This window comes from Sceloporus occidentalis, unplaced genomic scaffold (assembly GCF_023333645.1).
Source record: "Sceloporus occidentalis isolate IW3139 unplaced genomic scaffold, rSceOcc1.0.p SCAF_1, whole genome shotgun sequence".
NCBI classification, from domain to species: Eukaryota; Metazoa; Chordata; class Lepidosauria; order Squamata; family Phrynosomatidae; genus Sceloporus; species Sceloporus occidentalis.
In genome coordinates, this window is record NW_028316981.1 from 212,128,786 (window position 1) to 212,148,691 (window position 19,906).

At 41.9% G+C, this 19,906-nt stretch overlaps 2 protein-coding genes across 2 annotated transcripts in view; both read right to left on the reverse strand.

Moving 5' to 3' along the window:
- The window catches only part of LOC149323321 (stimulated by retinoic acid gene 6 protein-like), a 38,360-nt gene extending 34,269 nt beyond the window's left edge, over positions 1 to 4,091 (reverse strand). The window contains exon 1 of the mRNA XM_089510932.1: positions 4,024 to 4,091. Coding sequence (XP_089367058.1) covers positions 4,024 to 4,043 — 20 coding nt within the window. The 5' untranslated portion in view covers positions 4,044 to 4,091. The remainder of the gene's footprint in view (positions 1 to 4,023) is intronic.
- Positions 4,092 to 7,018: 2,927 nt separating this feature from the next.
- The window catches only part of LOC149323322 (stimulated by retinoic acid gene 6 protein-like), a 54,076-nt gene continuing 41,188 nt past the window's right edge, over positions 7,019 to 19,906 (reverse strand). The window contains exons 11-18 of the mRNA XM_089510946.1: positions 17,581 to 17,656; positions 16,150 to 16,231; positions 14,442 to 14,490; positions 14,230 to 14,347; positions 13,119 to 13,238; positions 10,815 to 10,978; positions 10,488 to 10,640; positions 7,019 to 9,313 (exon numbers count right to left, since the gene is read on the reverse strand). Of these exons, the coding sequence (XP_089367072.1) occupies positions 9,174 to 9,313; positions 10,488 to 10,640; positions 10,815 to 10,978; positions 13,119 to 13,238; positions 14,230 to 14,347; positions 14,442 to 14,490; positions 16,150 to 16,231; positions 17,581 to 17,656 (902 nt within the window). The 3' untranslated portion in view covers positions 7,019 to 9,173. The remainder of the gene's footprint in view (positions 9,314 to 10,487; positions 10,641 to 10,814; positions 10,979 to 13,118; positions 13,239 to 14,229; positions 14,348 to 14,441; positions 14,491 to 16,149; positions 16,232 to 17,580; positions 17,657 to 19,906) is intronic.

Sequence of the window (19,906 nt, forward strand, 5' to 3'; positions counted from 1 at the left end):
TGTGTTGCTTTGGACAGTTGCCTAAAACAGTTTACAGAAGTATTCCAGAAGAGCCTCCACTGGGGGGGGGGGGGTCCAAAGAGAGACAGTGTGGTGTGCTAAAGGGATAGGGAGTTCAAGGGCTGTACACACCGGCTTGAAGCGCTGGCGTGGGGGGGGGGGGGACTTGGTGTTTGGATGAAGCATGCCCCCATGCTGGCATCATGCCATCCGCCCAACCACACAGTGGGCAGCATCACAGCACTCTTTTGGCATGGCGTTTATACGTCGCATGCCAAAAGTGTCACCACAGTGGCAAAGGCATCTTTTTACTGGCTCTAAAAGGAGTGGCATTTTAACATTTCTTTTACAGCTGGCAAAACGCCAGATTGGGGCCACGACATACAGTTGCCACGGCTCCAATCCGGTGCTGAAAGCGGCAGCATCAAACCGCCACTTCAGAGCCATCTGTTTTATCTCTAAATCTCCCTCCAGACATTGTTAACTCATTCTAAATAAGCTAAATGCACCAGATCCCAATTGATCTTGGAAGCTAAGCAGGGTTAGCCCTGGCTAGTACTTGAATGGAAGACTGCCATAGAATACCATCCCATGGGCTGTATTTCAGAGGAAGAAACTGCCAAAACCATCTCTAAGTATTCATTGCCTAAGAAAACCTGAAATTCATGGGGTCATCATAAGTCAACAGGCAACTTGAAGGCACATATATAGACACCAGATGTTGTTGGACCAAATTGCCATCAGCTCTAACAGCATAGCAAATAGTGAGGGATGGTGGGGATACTGTCCAACATCTGGTGTACAGGATAAGGACTTCATGCTGTAGAAACCTAAATTCAAATATTCAACTGAGTTATTCAGTTCATGATGTTACTTTGGACTTGAGCATTATCATTTTTAAGTCCTACCTACCTCAAAGGCAGTAGTGTAATATGATGTACATTATTCAGAACTAGGAAGCTAATTTGATCTGCTACTACCTGAAGTGTTGTTTTTTTAAAGTAACTCATTATCATTACACATTACAATGTTGAAGGCAAGTAGTTGGCTATATTACTTGTTGCACTGCTTGTAACTTTGCCATTATTTTCTGTCAGGATTCTTAAACTCAAAATGAGTAAAGATTGGTAAAAGAATGCCATAAAACTTTGAAAATTAATGTCAAAATGCTTTTAAAGATGCCTGTAAAATAACACTTGAAAGTAACAAGAAATGATTACCTGTTACACTAATGCAACAATTTTGCTATTTCTTGTTATGCTAGTTTTGGACTGTGGCTTCAGTAATCATAGAATCATAGAATCCTAGAGTTGGAAGAGACCACAAGGGCCATCCAGTCCAAACCCATTCTGCTATGCAGGAAATCTCAATCAAAGCATCCCCGTCAGATGGCCATCTAGCCTCTGCTTAAAGACCTCCAAAGAAGGAGATTCCACTACTTTCTGAGGGAGTTTGTTCCACTGTCGAACAGCCCTTACTCTCAGGAGGTTCCTCCTAAAGTTGAGTTGGAATCTCTTTTCCTGCAGCTTGCATCCATTGTTCCAGGTCCGGTTTTCATCTTTCTGAGAATACACCCCCATTACCCCCAAAAAAGTTGCTACTTGCATGTAATGATGTAACTTGTCAATTCAAAAGTATCTAATGTCTGCAAAGTACCTCTGTTACTGCCATTAATCCCCAATAAATATTTCATATTAATGTAGCTGACTATCCAGACATTTATAATAGTGGAAAGTCAAGCCTTCATAATAGAAGTTACGCCCTTTCAACAAGCAAACTGAAGCAGTTGCTTCAGGCAGCAGATACTAGCAGGCCTCATCAAGGCATAATCTTGGGTCATAAGACTGCAGCCTGAGATTGCCATCTGTGTCCAACCCCAGAATATCCTAAATTTCTGGCTATGAAAGGCAGAGAACATGGTATTCTATAATGGTCCTGCCCTCTCATTTAATAACATGATTATTTTTCCCTTTCTCTAAGAAACTCAGAGTAGTATGCATGGGGTCATCTGGTTTTGTCTTTGAGGCAACCCTTGAGCCGGTTAGGCTGATAGGTATTGTCTCATTCAAAGCTACCTGTTAAGTTTCATGACTGAACAGTGATTTATTCTCTGATCTACCAGGTGTTTTGCATTTTCCGCTCCCAGAATGCCTAACCATCAGCCACACGAGCTGAAGCTTCTGGATGCTGATGTCCAAAATATCTGAAGGATCGAACATAGGGAGATCTTGTAGCACCTTTGAGACTAACTGAAAGAAGTTGGCAGCACAAGCTTTCGTAGACTCTAGCGTACTTCCTCAGATGCCTTTGGTGGAGTGGACGTTTGAGAAGACTGACCTAGCTGATCATTGTGTCTTCTACCCCACCCCACCCCCACCCCATGTATTTTATAATTTTACTTTAAAAAAGAAACTTCTGTGAACTGTTTGCATCTTTTTTCCTCTTCTGTCATCTCTTTCACCAAGTCAGCCATTATTTTATACATATATGTTCATGTTAATGATGCCACACCAACATTTCTATATAGCTGAACAGCTGCAAAATGTACAGCAGAGACAAGCAGAGGTCATGCTAATAAAACGATAATTTTATTGACAGTATTCACAAAGGTACCTGGCACCATTGTGTTCACCCAGAATTAGGTCCAATGTTCTCTGTACCTGGGCAGCTTCTATTTCATTTCACCCTTGCATAGTATGGAAGGATCAACAGATGTTGCTGTGTATGGAGAATAACCCAGATCCATGAAAGGCAATGCAGCTCCAGACAAGACATGGGATGGAGGGATGTTTTTCCTGGCTAGCCCAGAGCAAACATGGTGCAGTAGTTTGAGCATGACTATAAGTAAGCAACCTGAGAAATGGGCCTGAATGGTATTCATAGGAATGATGAGGCAAAGATAACCTGAAATAACTTGGGTTGTGCAAAGTGTGCATTGTGTAGTGGTTTGAGCACTGGCCATTGCTTAAGTGTGTAAATAAGTAAGTAAATAAGTACCAGCAGCTTAAGTGAGCAGTGGTAGAGCAGTGGTAGAGCAGTGAGTAGTGCAATGGTTTGAGCACTGGACTAGGACTTTGGAGACCAGGGTTTGGATTCCCCTTTGTCTATGGAAACCCAGTGGATGACCTTAGACAAGTCACATTCTCTGAGAAGAAGGACAAGGCAAAGCCCTACTGAACAAATCTTGCCAAGAAAACCTAGTAATAAGTATGCGTTAGGGTCATCATAAGTTGGAAATGACTTCAAGGCACACAGCAACAACAACATCAGGAGGTGGATTTGAGAGTGGATAGGGAGCAATGTAGAACAGAAATGGTGGCGGGGGGGAGGGTCATAGCATTCCCTTTTGCTTTGTCTGTGGCAATGACAGCTGCCTCCTCTTCTCCCCAAACCTATGGCTGGCTTCCACCAGCAGCCATCTCATTCAGCCTAATGGTAAGGATGGAAAAGGTCTTGGTGCTCACCCTTCCTTTCTTTGCCTTCTGCCACACCCATCAGACTAGTCAAGCCCTCAACTGCTTGAAAATGGAAAGGGTCTTAGTGTTGTGGATGTGTCATTCAAGAGCTACAACATGCTTAGAACAACCTGTTGAGGGGTCCTAGATGTAGACTTTCAACAATCCCTGGCAACACCAGTAGATACAAGACATCGTAAAGCAGTCTCATCAAATCAATGTGATTCTTAAAGCAAAACCGAAGCTTACCTTTCCAGAGTAACAAAAGTATGGCAAGACAATCAACAGTGAAGGATTGCCTTTCAAATGACCCACACCTCAATTTGTTCTCTGTCTCAGTTAATTGTGGGGAAAATGGGAGGGGGAGGAAAAGTAAGTGCCCAGCTCCACCAGCTACTAGTTGCAAAAGATTAGGCACACCATGGTTACGTTTAGGAACAACACAATTACACCCTTACTTCCATAGTGAGCTTTTGATTCAGTTAAATAAGGAAATCCAGATTGGATTGTACAATAACCTTCCCAATGAAAGTCTCCCATGTGTTGCAGCTTCACTGTTTAAACTTACCACATCTTGTAGAAGGCCATTGGTTTAAATGCTTAGTGGGAATGAGCCCATAGTCATGTCGAGAAAGTCTTCACCAGTTAGATAGAAGTCCATGCACACCAAGGCAGCAATGAACATGCCGGAGATTTGAGGGTCTTTATGTCTCTTTGTTCCCTGTTGAGAGTTCCGCATTTTTATCTTTTACCTTTGACCATTTGGGATTGCAAAGGTAAATGTGTGGCATTTCTCAGCTTCCACAGAGCAAACCATGAACAGCAAGCAAACATTTGGTTAATTATTCACCTCAGCCATAGGAATGTAAAGAGGAAACTAAGCATTGATTGGGAGGTTTCCTGGTTATTTACAGATGTATCTGCAATAAAGAATTATTAATGAAGAGCCCTCTCCAAGAAACTATCATGAAAATGAAATGACAACAGGACAAGGTTAAGGGAAAAGTGTTCACAAAATGCAAAGCTCTGTGGCTTAAATTGCAAAGGTAGTTGCGTTTGCAACAACAAATGATTATGCGTGAACAGATTATTTACAGAAAGAATATCCTTATTATCTTCAGAACCTTCAAATTAGTGAAGCCAATTTATTGTACACAGCCAACGACAATGAAATCCATTAAATGTATGGTGAAAAATTTGCACATGAGAAAAAGAATGAGGAGCCTTACCCTTTCCATGGTATACCTGTGTCAAGGACAACACTTCTAGATTTGGCTGTATATCTATTTCAAGGTTTCCCAGATTTCCAGATTTTGGTCTGTCTTTGTTGTCTAACCAAAGTTGGAGGTTCACTTTACTCTTGGTGATAAAGTATACAGGGAGAAAATGGTAAACCAAGAAGTAAACCAGTATGAGATATCAATAGAAAATCCCATGCCAATAGAATAGAATAGAAAATTGAATGCAGCAAGAGGGGTTATAGAGCTGATAAAACTACAAGGCCTAATGCAAACATGGTTGATAAAGGGACACATAGCTATGCCTAGTTATGGCTGATGCCTGCACAGCTTGGATGCTTTCCGGGGTCATAGAGTTCTTGAACTCTGGGTGCTTTATTGATGTCACAAGCCCTAAAACACACCTTCCTGCCCAAACATTTTTGTTGTTGTTAACTACCTTCGAGTTGATCTTGATCCATGGCAACCCTGTGGATGAGACATATCCAAGACTTCCTATCCTCCATTACTCTGCTTAGCTCCTCTAAATTCATACCCTGACCTCTTTAGCAGAGTTTATTCACCTGACATGTGGGCTTCCTCTCTTTCTACTACTTTCTACATTTCCTAGCATTATGGTATTTTCTAATGAGTCGTGACTTCTCATGTTGTGGCCAAAGAATGAGAGCTTCAGTTTAATCATCTTGCTTCCAGAGAAATTTCAGGTTTGAACTGTTCTAGGACCCAAAGGGTACCCTCCTCTATTTTTGAGTTGTCAGGTAATGTAGAGGTATTTATGGGACAGTCGTATGTGATCTGTTTAATATACTGTACATGCTCTAGAAATGTGACTTGCTAATTAATGACGCTATAGCTATATAGCTATGTAGAGTTAGGATGCTCTGTAATTATCATATGGAAAAGTATATATGCATGAATATATGAATCTTTCTGTTGTCTCAGGCACTAAACAGACCAACACTTTGTGCCGCCCTAGGCCCAAAAGTAGAGCTAGATAGGCCTGAGCAGTTACATGAGCCGATCGCTACTTTTGCTGCCCATGCACCATCTTGGCACACGCATATCCATACGGGGTGCACCATGACACATGGGCATCAGAGCGCCTAAACAGCTCTGGCTAGAAGGGGCATCATCATGACGTGTGGGCGCCATAATGCCACCCTTTACAGGAAGCTGCTTATAGCAGCTTGTTTTTGCTCCCGAGAGGGAGCGGATCGTTGCCGTGGTGTGCGTTTGCCATGGCAACGATCCGGGACAGAAAGGGGCTTCCTGCCCATCTGTCAAGCCCCTTTGCCTTTTGGGTCACGAGACATCTATTCACTATAGCAAATAAAACTACAAATTCTCCTTCTCCCTGTGTGGACATTGGCTTAATCACCCTAGGGAAAGGAACTCATATTTTACAGACATCATTAGTTCACCTCAAAATAGTTATCTGTTAGATACCTCCATCCAAATCCAGTTACATTAAGTTATAGATTACTAGTTTTGCCAGAACATGGAAAGCAATAAGTAACACTTGCAAATTGTTGCTATTCATTGTTGAAGAAAGATCATCTTCTAGACTTCTTCATGCTCTCCCATTCCCCCTCCCCTCTGCCCCATTTCATGTCTCTTCTGCACCTACCATAATGTCAGGACCACGTGGCACACTTGGCCTGGAAATGACATGGATGTGGCCACTAGGTGGAACTGGAATAGAGGTAACCACAGTTCAAGTGGCAGATGTGCATGAGTCAGCATTTGGAAACTGTGCATCATGGGACATCTCATGCAACATGCACAGCAGTTGAAGTCAGTCAAGGGTTGCATCATGGGAAATGGTATGATGCAACTGGCACTGGGGATGAAACCAGCAAGGTTTCATTGGTGGAAAGACACCACATGACTTCACACAAGACACAAAAGGGAGAAGATGTTTATCTCCGATGTTGGGTTGTTGTGGTTGGTAACTGGCGGTGCACTTTGTCTATTTGTATATAGAGATGCAAGTATCCAGACGGCTGTTTGGTACTCTGTGCAATCCTGTAAATAGTTTGTAACAAGTGAATTAAAGCCCTCTTGTTTGAGTGAGAGCCTTGCTGTTCATGTTTATTTCTGCAAGCCGGGAGCTCAAAGCTGAAGCCTGCATGGGAGGAATTTTTCCTTCTCTGCCTGAAGCCTTTGCAGACGTCTCTCCAAGAGCCTTCTCGTAGCATCCTGCCTGCTTGGATCAACTCTGCACGTGGTTGTAGTGGACACTGCATGTTTCTCTATGCCCCAACACATATAATGTCCTGTGGCTAGTGAAGATGCTCAGTCTTTAGTGGGCCGTTGGGGCTCATCTAGATTATTTATTTATTCATCACTTACAGACAAATATTTCAAAGCAGTATACAACATTGTGAAACATCCAATGTAAAACACTCAATATACAATATTTACCCAATCTTCATGAGCAAAATATATGGTAGATTGAAATATACCAGGAAGGCTTCAATTTTTTGCTTAAAGACTGGTCAGGGCATTACTGAAAAGAGTATTCTCTATGGTGGGTGCCCCCATGCTAAACATCAGACTCTAAACGACTGTGGGGCAGACCTCAAGGCTATGTGGCACCAATTTTTTAAAAAGCAGCCAAATGGAAGGATCAGAAGTCCCAGAAAACAGACCTCATCCCCTCACATGTACACCAAAGTTACCTATCACTCAAGCTTTAGTAGTTACACAGTCAGTAAAAAAATCTCTGTGGATCCATCTTGGTCAAGAGAATCGTATGTCAGTTAAGAGAATCTTCAGCCTTTTCATTGGAACAGCTACCTTGTACAGAAATAGACCAGAATAGACTAGAAAGCTGGGCCAAAACTAACAAAATGAAATTCAACACAGAGAAATGTAAGGTACTGCACTTAGGGTGGAAAAATGAAATGAAAAGAAATAGGATGGGGGACACCTGGCTGAATGAGACTACGTGTGAAAGGGATCTGGGAGTTCAAGTAGACTACAAGTTGAGCATGAGTCAACAGTGCGATGTGGCAGATAAAAAGGCCAATTCAATTTTAGGCTGCATCAGTAAAAGTATAGTATCTACATCAAGGGACATATAGTGCCACTGTATTTTTCTTTGGTCAGGCCCCACTTGGAATACTGCATCCAGTTCTGGGCACCACAATTCAAAAAGGATGTTCAGAAACTGGAACTTGTCCAAAGGAGGGGGACTAAAATGGTGAAGAATCTGGAAAGCATGCCCTATGAGGAATGACCTAGGGCTCGAACTAGGGTTGCCCAAGGTCTGAACGTTTACACACTCCAAATCCTTCTCTTGGCACAAATAGTGCATGCCATGATGATATTGCTCACGTACAGCATCCAAATGGCGCTACCCACATGAGGCATCATAAGGCTGCACTTATGGTGCCCCTGTAGTGCTGGGAATTTCGAGTGGGTTGGGGGCATGGCATTTGGTTGTCACGTCCCCAACCCAGTGCTTCCAGGAGTGGCACAGAGCCACCCGTCGAGCTGTCTGTCTAGCCCCTTAGGGAGCTGGGTATGTTTAGCCTGGAGAAGATAAGGTTAAGAGGTGATATGATAGACCTGTTTAAACATCTGAAAGGATGTCATATTGAGGAGGGAGCAAGCTTGTTTTCTGCTGCTCCAGAGATTAGAACGCAGAACAATGGATGCAAGCTCCAGGAAAAGAGATTCCACCTCAACATTAGGAGGAACTTCCTGACAGTAAGGACTGTTCGACAGTGGAACAAACTCCCTTGGAGTGTAGTGGAGTCTCCTTCCTTAGAGGTCTTCAAACAGAGGCTGGATGGCCATCTGTAGGGGATGATTTTATTGTGATTTCCTGCATGGCAGGGGGGGTGGACTGGATGGCCTTTGTGGTCTCTTCCAACTCTATGATTCTATGAAATGTTGAGGACAAATAACCTGACAGCACTTTTGAGTCAAACCACCGGTCAGAAAAAAACAACAATCTTCCAAATTTGGTGTTTTCTGGAAAGCTTGTCCCTCTCTTCAAACAATATATTTCTTTGGCTTCTCACCTCAGAGGTGATTGAGCTTTGAATACTGGATGGCTTTCTATGTTGGATGTGACTCCATGCCAGATCAACCTGGCCTGGTACGTTGCAGAAGACACCCAACTGTGGAAGAAGAAAACGTGCCTTCTTAGATGGTCTTAAATGACATTTTAGTCTACTGAAAGGTAATGCCTCGTATACAATTTTGTTAGCAATCCAACCAGACAAGCTAAAGTGTCTTGGGGACAGAACCTGGAGAGTTTCATAGCATATAAAATACTGTAAACACAGCGGATGCCAATTTGCAGGAACTGTAAGCAAGCAGCAAGCAAATAAAACTTGGGCATCTTTGTCACAGAAAAGCCACTTTGTAGCACCATAGTCAGATTGTCTATAGTTCAAATTCTTCACAGTCCGTGGAAATAACATTTACTCTGTGACCTTACTATATAGCTCTGCCTTTGCAGCAGAGATCATCTGGCAACACAGTTCTGAGGTGAATCCATTGAATGAGGATCTGATCTTGGTTTCCTGAATTTCTGCAGACTCGGGTTATTCAAAAGTGTGTAGAATAGCAGCCATCTGGTCCTGGCTCTACCTGTGGCCTTTGAACCTAAAATAAAGTTATCAGAACTTACTTTGTTACAAATTTGGCATCCACACTCCTCCCTACACTGCATCTCTTTCTTTTTCTTCATTTTAATTCCATACCAACAGTCAGCTCCAGGACTTTATATCCAGAAAATGCTTTCCAAAATAATATATTCTGGCTGTACTGATTAGTCCTACATATCAATCTCAATCTAGTACCAACAAACATCAAAAGTCAGAATACAGCTGGGGTAAGGGAGAGGGTTTCTGTATACTGTACACATTTATCTGTTCTCTTATAATAGGATTTGCCCAGTGCTGTGAGTAACTTGAGTTTGGACACTCTTACAAGAAGTATGTAGGGCTGCCAGTAGATGGGGGGGGGGGATAGCCTGGCCTACTTCCATTAACTGAAGCAGCTGCCATTGAAGCAGGGTTGGGTCTTGGGTGGGCATGCTCTGAGGGTCACTTTTAGCTCCTCCATGAGCAGAATACATTGCTCCTATTTTCCAGAACTGGAAATTATGTTCCACCCACCTGAAGTCACTTCTGGATAATATGTAGGGAGTGATTCTCTTCTCTTAAAGGCTAGGGGAGCAATAATAATAATAATAATAATAATAATAATAATAGTAATAATTTATATCTCTCACTTCTCCCTTCGGATTGAAATATAATAGAACAGTAAAATATTACAGAAAATTGTGCCTCTAGGGTAATTTATTGATCCAAGATTACATTTTTAATTGCTTTGGGATGTTTGTGGGGTCTATTGGGACCAGGGGTCACACAAGATTGCAGGCATCCCAAAGGTTCCATGATTTCCACACATACATTGCTGGCACATAAGAAGCCTAATTTTAGGGGGAAAGAGTTGGGAAGAATTATGGTTGTGCTCTGAGGCTACTTTGTCAGATATTTTGCATGGCATTTCACTTTGTCCCTTGCTCTTCGTGCAGTGCATTTTTGTCATTTAGTTCACATGTTTTAAAAACTCTCTGTTCTTACTCCAGAAAGAGCCAAACTGCCACATGATGAAATGCTTAGTTCCAAGATTTTCTGATACCCCTTTATATCAGGATTGAGGATTGAGGACAGGAAGATCTGCAGTATGTTGAGCTTCCTTACCAGTAGATGAACCCAAATCCTATCCTGCCCCACACCCTTATTTGCCCCAACATCTGTTTTCCATTTACCTGTTTCTGTTAGTTCAGTGATGGAATATTTGGAACTGGATTTCCAATGTTGCCTTTCTTTGTTTCCAGTATCAAGAATATGGCAAAAGCAGACAAGGATAGGATTCGTGTGATAGTGGTCTAGGAACAGCATCTGAACCCAGGTATTGAACCCTGCAGTGAAACAAGGACTAATTGTTTTGCATGTGCCAAATGCAGTCAGGACTGAAGCCAGAGTTAGTTTCTGGCCAATATGTTGAAATGGGAAAGTTTTATATCAGGAAGCCTTCCCTATAAAGATTTTGTAAACAACCCCTGTAAAGTTTTCAGCAAATCCCAGGTGCTCACCATTGTCACGTGTTTCAAAGCCCCGTGGCATCACTGGCCGATCTACTCGTCCAATCAACCAGGTTCCTATGATGATGCTGTAGAGCAGTCTCATGAGACAAGAAGTAAAACCCACCACCACAGAGTGAAAAAATAAGAAGTAGCTGAAGTTGATGAATGCTCTCCTGCAGAAGAAAAGAGGCATGATTTAACATTTACTAATCTCACCACCATCCCTCAGCAAAAAACAAAACTGGATTGTTAACTTGCGTTCCGACAGAATTGAACATAGCTATAGCTGAGGTTTGAAGTAGAACGCTTTGGCTTGTGACTATTAAAACAAGCATAGTTAAAAAATTATAGCATACAAAGGTTTAAAAGCAATCAAACTTTCAAAAAAGGAAGACCAATTAAAACACAAAATATATATTACAAAAATGTCTAGACGTTATATAGGAACTATTTACCCTAAAAACCAAGTCTAGAGCATGGGAGTAGCCACTGAGAAGGCCCTCTCCCACCAAATGGACCTGTAAGGGTGGTGGGGCAGAGAGAAAGTCTACCCCAGAACATGGGCAGGTTCATATAGCAGAATACAATTCTTCAGATGATCTGGATGTGAGCCATATTGAGCTTTGTAAGCTATAACCAGTACTTTGAATTGTACTCGGAAACCAGTGGAGCTATTGTATAACTGAGTTGTGTGCTACCTGTAGCCAACCCCTCTTAACAACCTGGCTGCAGCACTTTGGATCAGCTGATGTTTCTGAACACTCTACAAAAGCAGTCCCACGTAGAGCACATTGTCTATAATTAAGGCCAGATCTGGTATCTCAAGAAATGAGCACAGCTGGCATACAAGCCTAAAATGTGCAAATGCACTCCTGGTCACCACCTATATGTGAGTTTCCAAGAGATAATCGAAGGAGTGGACCTGTGTCTTCAGGGGGAGTATAAATACTATAAAGTGCATTTAACTGCATGCAGCAATGACTGAATCCCTATTATTCCCTGATCCGTTTTTAAATGCACTTTATAGTATTTGCCTGCAAGTGTATCAATTCATTAGAAATAATCTAATGGTTATAACAAACACTATGACACATAAAGATACAAAAAGGTGTTCTGAAACTAGATTGCCCTTTCTACTTCCTTTGATGAACCTTTCCTCCTAAGCCCACCCTTCAACACTCCTTTTCTGTCTCTGTGGACAACATTTCTATTCAACCAGTCCAGCAAGCCCACAGTCTTGGTTTCATCTTTGATTCTTCTCTGTCGTGTATCCCTCAGATCCAGACCACAGCCAAGGCTTGTCGATTCTTTTTGTACAATATTGCTAAAATCCGACCTTATCTCTCCGCCTCTACTGCCAAGATCCTGGTGCATGCCCTAGTGATCTCACGACTTGATTACTGTAACGTCCTCCTGGCTGGGCTTCCTCTTTCTCACCTCCATCCTTTAATCTCTGTCCAGCATTCAGCTGCACGCATTATCACATCCGCCCACTGCTCTGACCACATATCTCCTGTGTTGGCATCCCTTCACTGGCTCCCCCTCCCTTTCCGCATTCAGTATAAGCTCCTGCTGTCAACATTTAAAGCCCTCCATGGGCTGGCCCCTCCTTACTTATCAGACCTTTTTTCTCCTCACCTTCCCACCAGGGCCCTCCGTTCTGGTAGTCAAGGTCTGCTGTCCCAGCCCAGGATTTCCTCTGCCCCATCTCGGATTCGCCCCTTTTCACTTGCTACCCCTCTCTCCTGGAACCTTCTTCCCCCGCGAGCAAGAGCCATCACTTCTTTAACCAGCTTCAAAACAGAGTTGAAGACCATCCTGTTCAGAGAAGTGTTCCCAGGCATTGCATAATTGTCGCTTGCTATTTGATGTTCTTTTGATGCCTGTTTTATTGAACCATTTCCTGTATTGCTATGTACTTTATATGTATTAGCCTACTAGCCCCACCACCTTTCCCTTCTCCTTTTATGTCATGTCTTTTTAGATTGTAAGCCTGAGGGCAGGGAACCATCTAATTAAAAAGATTGTATGTACAGTGCTGTGTAAATTTACAGTGCTTTATAAATAAAGGTTAATAATAATAATAATAACCTTGTGTTTCTTTTATATGAGGAGGGTAAAAGCAAACAAAACTAATAAGCAGATAGCTTAGGATGTCTGTGGGGAAACAGAAAGGGTGAGAGAGAGTGAGAAAAGAAGAAGAGAGAGAGGTACAGCCTTCCTCGGTGTCTTTCAACAGTGTGTTGCCATGCAGTGGAAAAACTTTATTCAAGGAACTGAATGACAGGAAGACTCTCACTTCCTGGCACTAACCTGTTATCGAGTGCCAAAGGTTTTTGCTTATCTTTTGGTGAAATCTTTGGTTGAAGAAAAAAAATGCCAGCCAGAATAACTTGCAGCTTCTTGATAACCATAACGATGACAATAGAAAGGCTGAAAGACAGAAGATAAAAAAGGCACAGCTAAATAAATAAAATATAAAGACAGTGGCACTGTGAAAACCCAGGTTCTGTCCCAAGAATAGCAAGGGAAACTGAAGTCATGTTCTCATTTGGTTGAGTGGATGTGTGCATTCCTTCTTTGGAACCTGACCTACTGTTTTACCTTGTCAGAATAAATTAATAAACAAATCAACAAATGTTTTATGGCATGAATTTGTGGGATCAGATGGTGTAACCCCAATCTGTCAAAGTTCATGCCATAGTAACAGTGGGTTTCTACACTGTAGGAGGATAGAATTGATGACCCTTGGAATCCTTTCCAGCTCTATAGCTTGTAATAAATATATTCATTTTTAAAATGTAAAAAGACTTTGTAGTTTCTGATGAAAGAAACTAACACAGGTATCATTCCGGGTGCTTACCATATAAAATCTCAATATAGTATTCATTGTAATTCACACATTTTTACAAGTCATAGTTTAAGGAGAGGCAATCATTATACAAAGGTTCCCATTCCATGCAAGCGTGCCTTTGTGCCATCAAGCCGCCTATCGACTTATGGTGACCCCATGAATTTCATAGGCTTTTCTTACCCAAGGAATACACAAAGGTGGTTTTGTCAATTCCTTCCTCTGAAATATAGCCTACGGCACCTGATATTCATTAGCTCCCATCCAAGTACTAACCAGGGCTTCCCTGCTTAGATTCCAAGATGAGAAGGGATGTGGTACCTACAGGGTATTTACACCCTTTCCATACTGATTGGGAATTATATTCTGTGCAATTACTCTCTAGCAAGACTACCCTGCTGACAACAGCAGAGATAAACTGGTCCAGACCTTTCCTTTCCTTTCATGTGTATCAATTACTCTCTAGCAAGACTACCTTGCTGACAACAGCAGAGATAAACTGGTCCAGAACTTTCCTTTCCTTTCATGTGCATCAGGAAGAGCAACATGGTTATTATAGCTGCTATCACTTACATCACGGTTCCCCATTCATCAAGAAGTTCGTGCCATCGACCTTCCTTCATTGGCAAAATTGCAATGTACATGATAACCATACCGAATGCTATTAGCACAAAGTGCATGACTAGAAATCCTAGCAAAGAAAACACAAGTTGTCAAAAAGGGGAGAAAATGATAAACAAATGCACGAATCACACCACATGTCTGTAGCATAGATGTTCACATACCCCATATTATATACGCAACTTGCCAAGAAGTGAACTTTCCTAATGAAACCTGTTAGAACAAATAAACAAAAGAACAGTTCTTTTATGCAAGTGTCCCAAAAATGCCACCAGGAAACACATTAATAAGAAATATAAAGGGTAAACATGATAATACAAAAGCATATTGGTATGTCAGAATTAGGTCACAGAAATGTTTTGTAAAGCAGGAAGGCAGAACTTGGAGAACTGCAAACAGAGTTCCTGTACTCCTCCTCATAGAACATTTCTTTGCCCCAGACATTTTTCTTAACGCACTAGATACTCAGTGTGCAATCCAGCTAGGTGAGCTAGGTGAGCCTCAAGCTCCCAGGATGTCCATCAGAACTAAAAGGATCACACTATCATTATATGATCCCTAGTCATCCATCAAAGTAACCAAAGTGAATTCAAGGTCTATATCTCCCTTGGAAGACTGAGTCCAGATAACCAGTATCACTCAGATCTGCTTGGAGTTATAACACCAGTACTATCATCTTGATCACTTTAGCCAGAGATGATATATAGGAGATTGTCCTAGAATTAGTCAAAATTACGAGGCGTGTGCATGTGTGTGCACACATGTATGTCTTCACGTCCCGTGTTAATCTATGGCAACTCCATAAATTCCCAGATTTCTGCAACACTGAGACAGGAAAGCTAAAACAGTGTGAAACCAGATTATTTCTGCAGTGGATGCAGCTGAAGACTCCCCTAAGAGACATTTCCTCCTCTTAGTAGTGGTGAGAAAGAGACACAGACAGTAGGAACCTTTGCTACATTTTGGAGAAGAGTTGGGTGAGTGGTGGTATATATCAGCAAATCAGTTCATTCTTTGGGGCATGGGAAGCAATCTGGAAGGTGAGCTGTGAGCTTCTTTAGTCCTGTCCTTTGTGAGATTCAGGGCTGTCTAAGAAACAAGGTCTAAAGGCTTTAGGAAAGTCTCATACTATAATTTTGTCTGTGATGCTATACAAATTGGCATGCTTAATGACAGAAGTCACCAATAATTCAGGATGTCTTAAGTCCTTTGAACAGAACTTGTGTTTTCTAATGAAATCAAGACAAAGGCCAAACTAGGATTTTAGATCCTTTTTACATTGAGGAAAGGGCAAGCTAGCCACTGCCATGGCTCTTCAGCATCTCTTTGGTGCAGCATGTGTAAACGCTGTGCCAAAGATGTGGCATAATGCCTCTTGCCATATGGTGGGGTACGCGGCAGCACAATGGCATGGGGGTGGAGTTGGGGTGTGCAGCATGCAGTCGCCATGCCCCCACTCTGCCCCAGTGCCAGAGTTTAGGCCCTTAGGTTCACATCCCAAACATTTTTGTGCAAGTTCAGGAATGACTGGAGGTTTCAAAAGAAAATTATAGGGTTTGTCCATTTTGCATCAGCAGTAGAAACCCAGGCAATGCCAGATAAATTTCCTAGTATTTTATGAGGTAAAATAATGAGGTAAAATTAGCTCCATGCTTTCTATTCATGGAATGTTATGCTTTTGCACTTTGTCGTCATAGTACTTGCAGATACCTATATCAATGTGTGATTTTATTAACAGGAAAAGTCTCCTGCAGCCTTGAATCAGGAGGCTTTGTGGTAGTAAAATGCCAGCTAGCTGTCAACACAAACAAAACTCTAAGTATGCAAGATCAGTTGTGGTAAAATTCTTGAGGACATAAAACAAAAACTCACCACACTATGAGAAGGCGACACCTTAAAATCTATTGACAGAAAGTGAAGCCTCTTCCCTGCACGGAGCAGCTTTATTTGTCTTCTAGGATAGAAAACATAAAAAGACCATTTTTAAAATTAGCTCATTGGAACACATGAAAGACGCCACACTTTTCATGGTCACTTTCACACTTCCTGTATGCTTGAAAGGTACTAGAAAGAGGGATGCCAGAGTGCTAACATCAACAATAAAATACCTTAAAACATTATTAAGCCCTGACAAAGGGAAATAGCCACTCAGAACCACTTTATGGTCTTTTATGGGCCAAAAAAAATGTAACACTGCTACATGGAAAAGCCCTCCAGGCCTTCATTGCACTTGCACTGCAACTATAGCACCTTATAGTCTGCTATTTTGGAGGTGGGCAATTGTTTGCAAAGGTGGAAAGTTTCCATTCCACCTGAAGACTAAGGGTAAACTATAATCCAGATCTTGGAAAAGTTGCTTTGGGAGTTGCATCTCCTAGACTACATGGCCAGTGGCTATGTTTGCTGGGAGTCTGTGGAAGTTATGTTCAAAGTAGTAACTTCTCCAAACTCCGGTTCAATTGCTGATATAGCAAATTTGCTGGATTGCAATGTTGCAGAAAAGGTACCGTTCAGCTGAGTAAGCACTGGGCCTAACATATGTTCCTGGGCGGCTTCCCGCCATTTTGTGGAATTACCAAAGTTTGGTGACATTTTAAAGAGGACCCACATGCCAAAGGGCATCCATTTATAATCTGGCAAAGTTTCCAGAGAATTGCTTCCAGCTTCTCCTAGGCGAAAAACTTCACCTTTTCTGAGAACAGGGAACAGTCCACTATTTGCCAGAGGTGTAAATACCCTTAGCAGTACTGTTATGCCTCTTTAAAAAAGTGGTATGGTATTTTCTATGGACATGGATCTAGCAGGCAAGTTTGCCTCACATGGTTCAGTGCACATTTAGTGTAAGTTTTTCAGTTGGTACCATTTTAATCACCACTTTTGAAAATTAGGCTTTTCAGTAGCATAGCTATAATTTTTAAACAACACAGAAAACCCCCAAAACAGAAGTCAACTGCCATCTAATGAATGAACTATAGAACTACAGTTCTTTAATGTGTAATAAAATGTATACTATTTCAAATGATGGAGTGGGGAAAAAACCTCCAGCAATAATTAGATCAAAAAATCAGTGAGTAAACTCCCTATTAACCATGTTTGGGAACTGTGACTTGTCATTAGCCATGGTTAGCAAACCTGATAGCAAGAGCATCATGCCTAATACATTTTCTCTAAAACTGAAAGAGTGGTGGGGATGCCCAGGAAGTGGCAAGGAGAAGAGGCAGCATTCCCAACCACCCAATCAAGACCGGACAATAATTAATGTCATTTCTACACCATGCTCCTGTGATCAAGAGGATATCTTACCTGTAGCAGACTAAGAGGTGAAATATGTAACTGAAGCACGTGAAACTGGAAAGAAACAGGCTGACCCTCCAAACACCTGTGGAGGAAGCAGTTCCCATCATTATTCAGTGGTATTTCCTTCCAGCCCCCCCCCCCCCCCCAGCAAAAAAGTTACCCTTTGCTAGTGTTGTCATGTGCCTTCAAGTAGTTTCCAACTCATGGTAACTGTAAATAAAACCTATCATGAGGCTTTCTTGGCAAGATTTGTTCAGAATAGGTTTGCCATTGCCTTCTCCTGAGCCTCAGACAGTGTGACTTGCACAACGTCACTCAGTGGGTTTCATGGCCAAACAGGGAATCAAACTCTGGTCTCCAGAGTCGTATTCCAACACTTAAACCACTATGCCATGCTGGCTCTCCAACTTTATCCTGACAATATTGAAATTTCTCAATCACTTAGAAACATAGATATTTTCTATATATTCTAGAAACATTTTCTGGAACTATTCACCCACATGGGAAGTAAATATTAATCATTATTACCCTAAAATGCAGCCTTTGCTCTATTTAATTATTTGGATATAAAGATATTAGCAAGGGAATCTTTCATTATGATTCCATTTTAACTGCCATGTGTGCGTCCTATGGATTCCTTGGGTTTGTAGTTTGGTGAGGCACCAAAGTAGCTCTCTGGCTGAGAATTCCTGGTACCACACCCTAAACTGCAAATCCCAGGATTCCATGGGACAGACCCATGGTGCTTAAAAGAAAACACAACAATATAATTGGTTGACGTGAAAGGGCCCCTGGGTTTCAGTCATCAGTCTTTATGATTCAAGGCAGATTTAAAAGAAGCTGCATTACATGTTGCACAGAATGCAATTTGGCTATGTCAAAGTGATAGGGTTATTAATGTCATTTCTTCGTGATATCATCAGGGAAAACAGAAAGTGTCTGAGTAATATGTCGTAGAAAGGCAGTGGTCAAAAATGTCCTTTAACTTGGTAAGAAAGGCTTTGTGGTTGTTGCTGCTGTTCTTGTGTGCCTTAAAGTTGTTTCTGACTTATGTGATCCTAACCTATCATGGGTTTTTCTTGGCAAGATTTCATAGAATCATAGAGTTGGAAAAGACCACAGAGACCATCCAGTCCAACCCCCTGCCATGCAGGAACAGTAATCAAAGCACCCCCAACAGATGGCCATCCAGCCTCTGTTTAAAAACCTCCAAATAAAGAGACTCCAGCACCGTCCAAGGGAGTGTGTTCCATTGTCAAACAGCTCTTACTGTCAGGAAGAGATTTAGCAGTGACGTAGCCGGGGGGGGGGGGGGGTCCATGGGGTCCGCCCCTCCTTCCATTAATTCCGTTAACAAATTTCCCATGTAAGGCAAGGGTCCACTTAGGAAGGACTATTGAGAAAAAGGAGATCAGTTTCGTGTTTTTTGTGTTTATAACCAGTAAAGCTTTTGGAAACTTAAGAAATTTGTGGACAAGTCTTTTGTTCTGGCTGTGTTCCCAAGAGCCAGTGGCCTTACTACACACAAAGTCCATAGTATTGCTCTTGGGACAAAACAGTGGCACTTAGTCTGGATCCCCCCTTCCCAAAATCCTGGCTAACCCTGGATTTAGCTGGACCTCTGAGATTTAGGTGGAATCTCTTGTTTGAGTCCAAAGCTCCCTCCATGACCTAGTCTCTGGAGTCGTGGAAAACAAGCCTTGTCCCTCTTTAATATGACATTCCTTCAAATATTTAAACATGACAGTCATGTCACCTCTTAACCGTCTTTTCATCAGGCTAAACATTCCAAACTCCCTAAGTTGCTCCTCATAGGGCATGGCTTTCAGACCTTTCACCATTTTGGTTGCCCTCCTCTGGACATATTCCGGCTTGTCAACATCTTTCTTGAACTGAGGTGGCCAGAACTGGACACAATATTCCAGATAATGCCTGATCAAAGCAGAATACACTGGCACTACCACTTCCCTTGATCTAGACATTACACTCCTATTGCTGAAACCAAGAATTGTGTTGGCTTTCTTGGCTGCTGAATCACACTGCTGACTCATGTACATCTTGTACTCTACTAAGACTCCTAGATCCCTTTCACAAGAACTGTTGACTATCCAGGTGTCTCCCATCCTGTATCTGTGCATTTCATTTATTCTGCTTAGGTGTAGGACCTTAGATTTCTCTCTGTTGAAATGCATCTTGTTAGCTTTTGCCCACCCCTCTAATCAGTTATTTTGAATTTTAATCCTGTCCTCTGGGAAATTAGTAACCTCCCTCAGTTTGGTATCATCTGTAATTTTAATCAGCATGCTCTCTATTCCTTCATCCAAGTCATTGA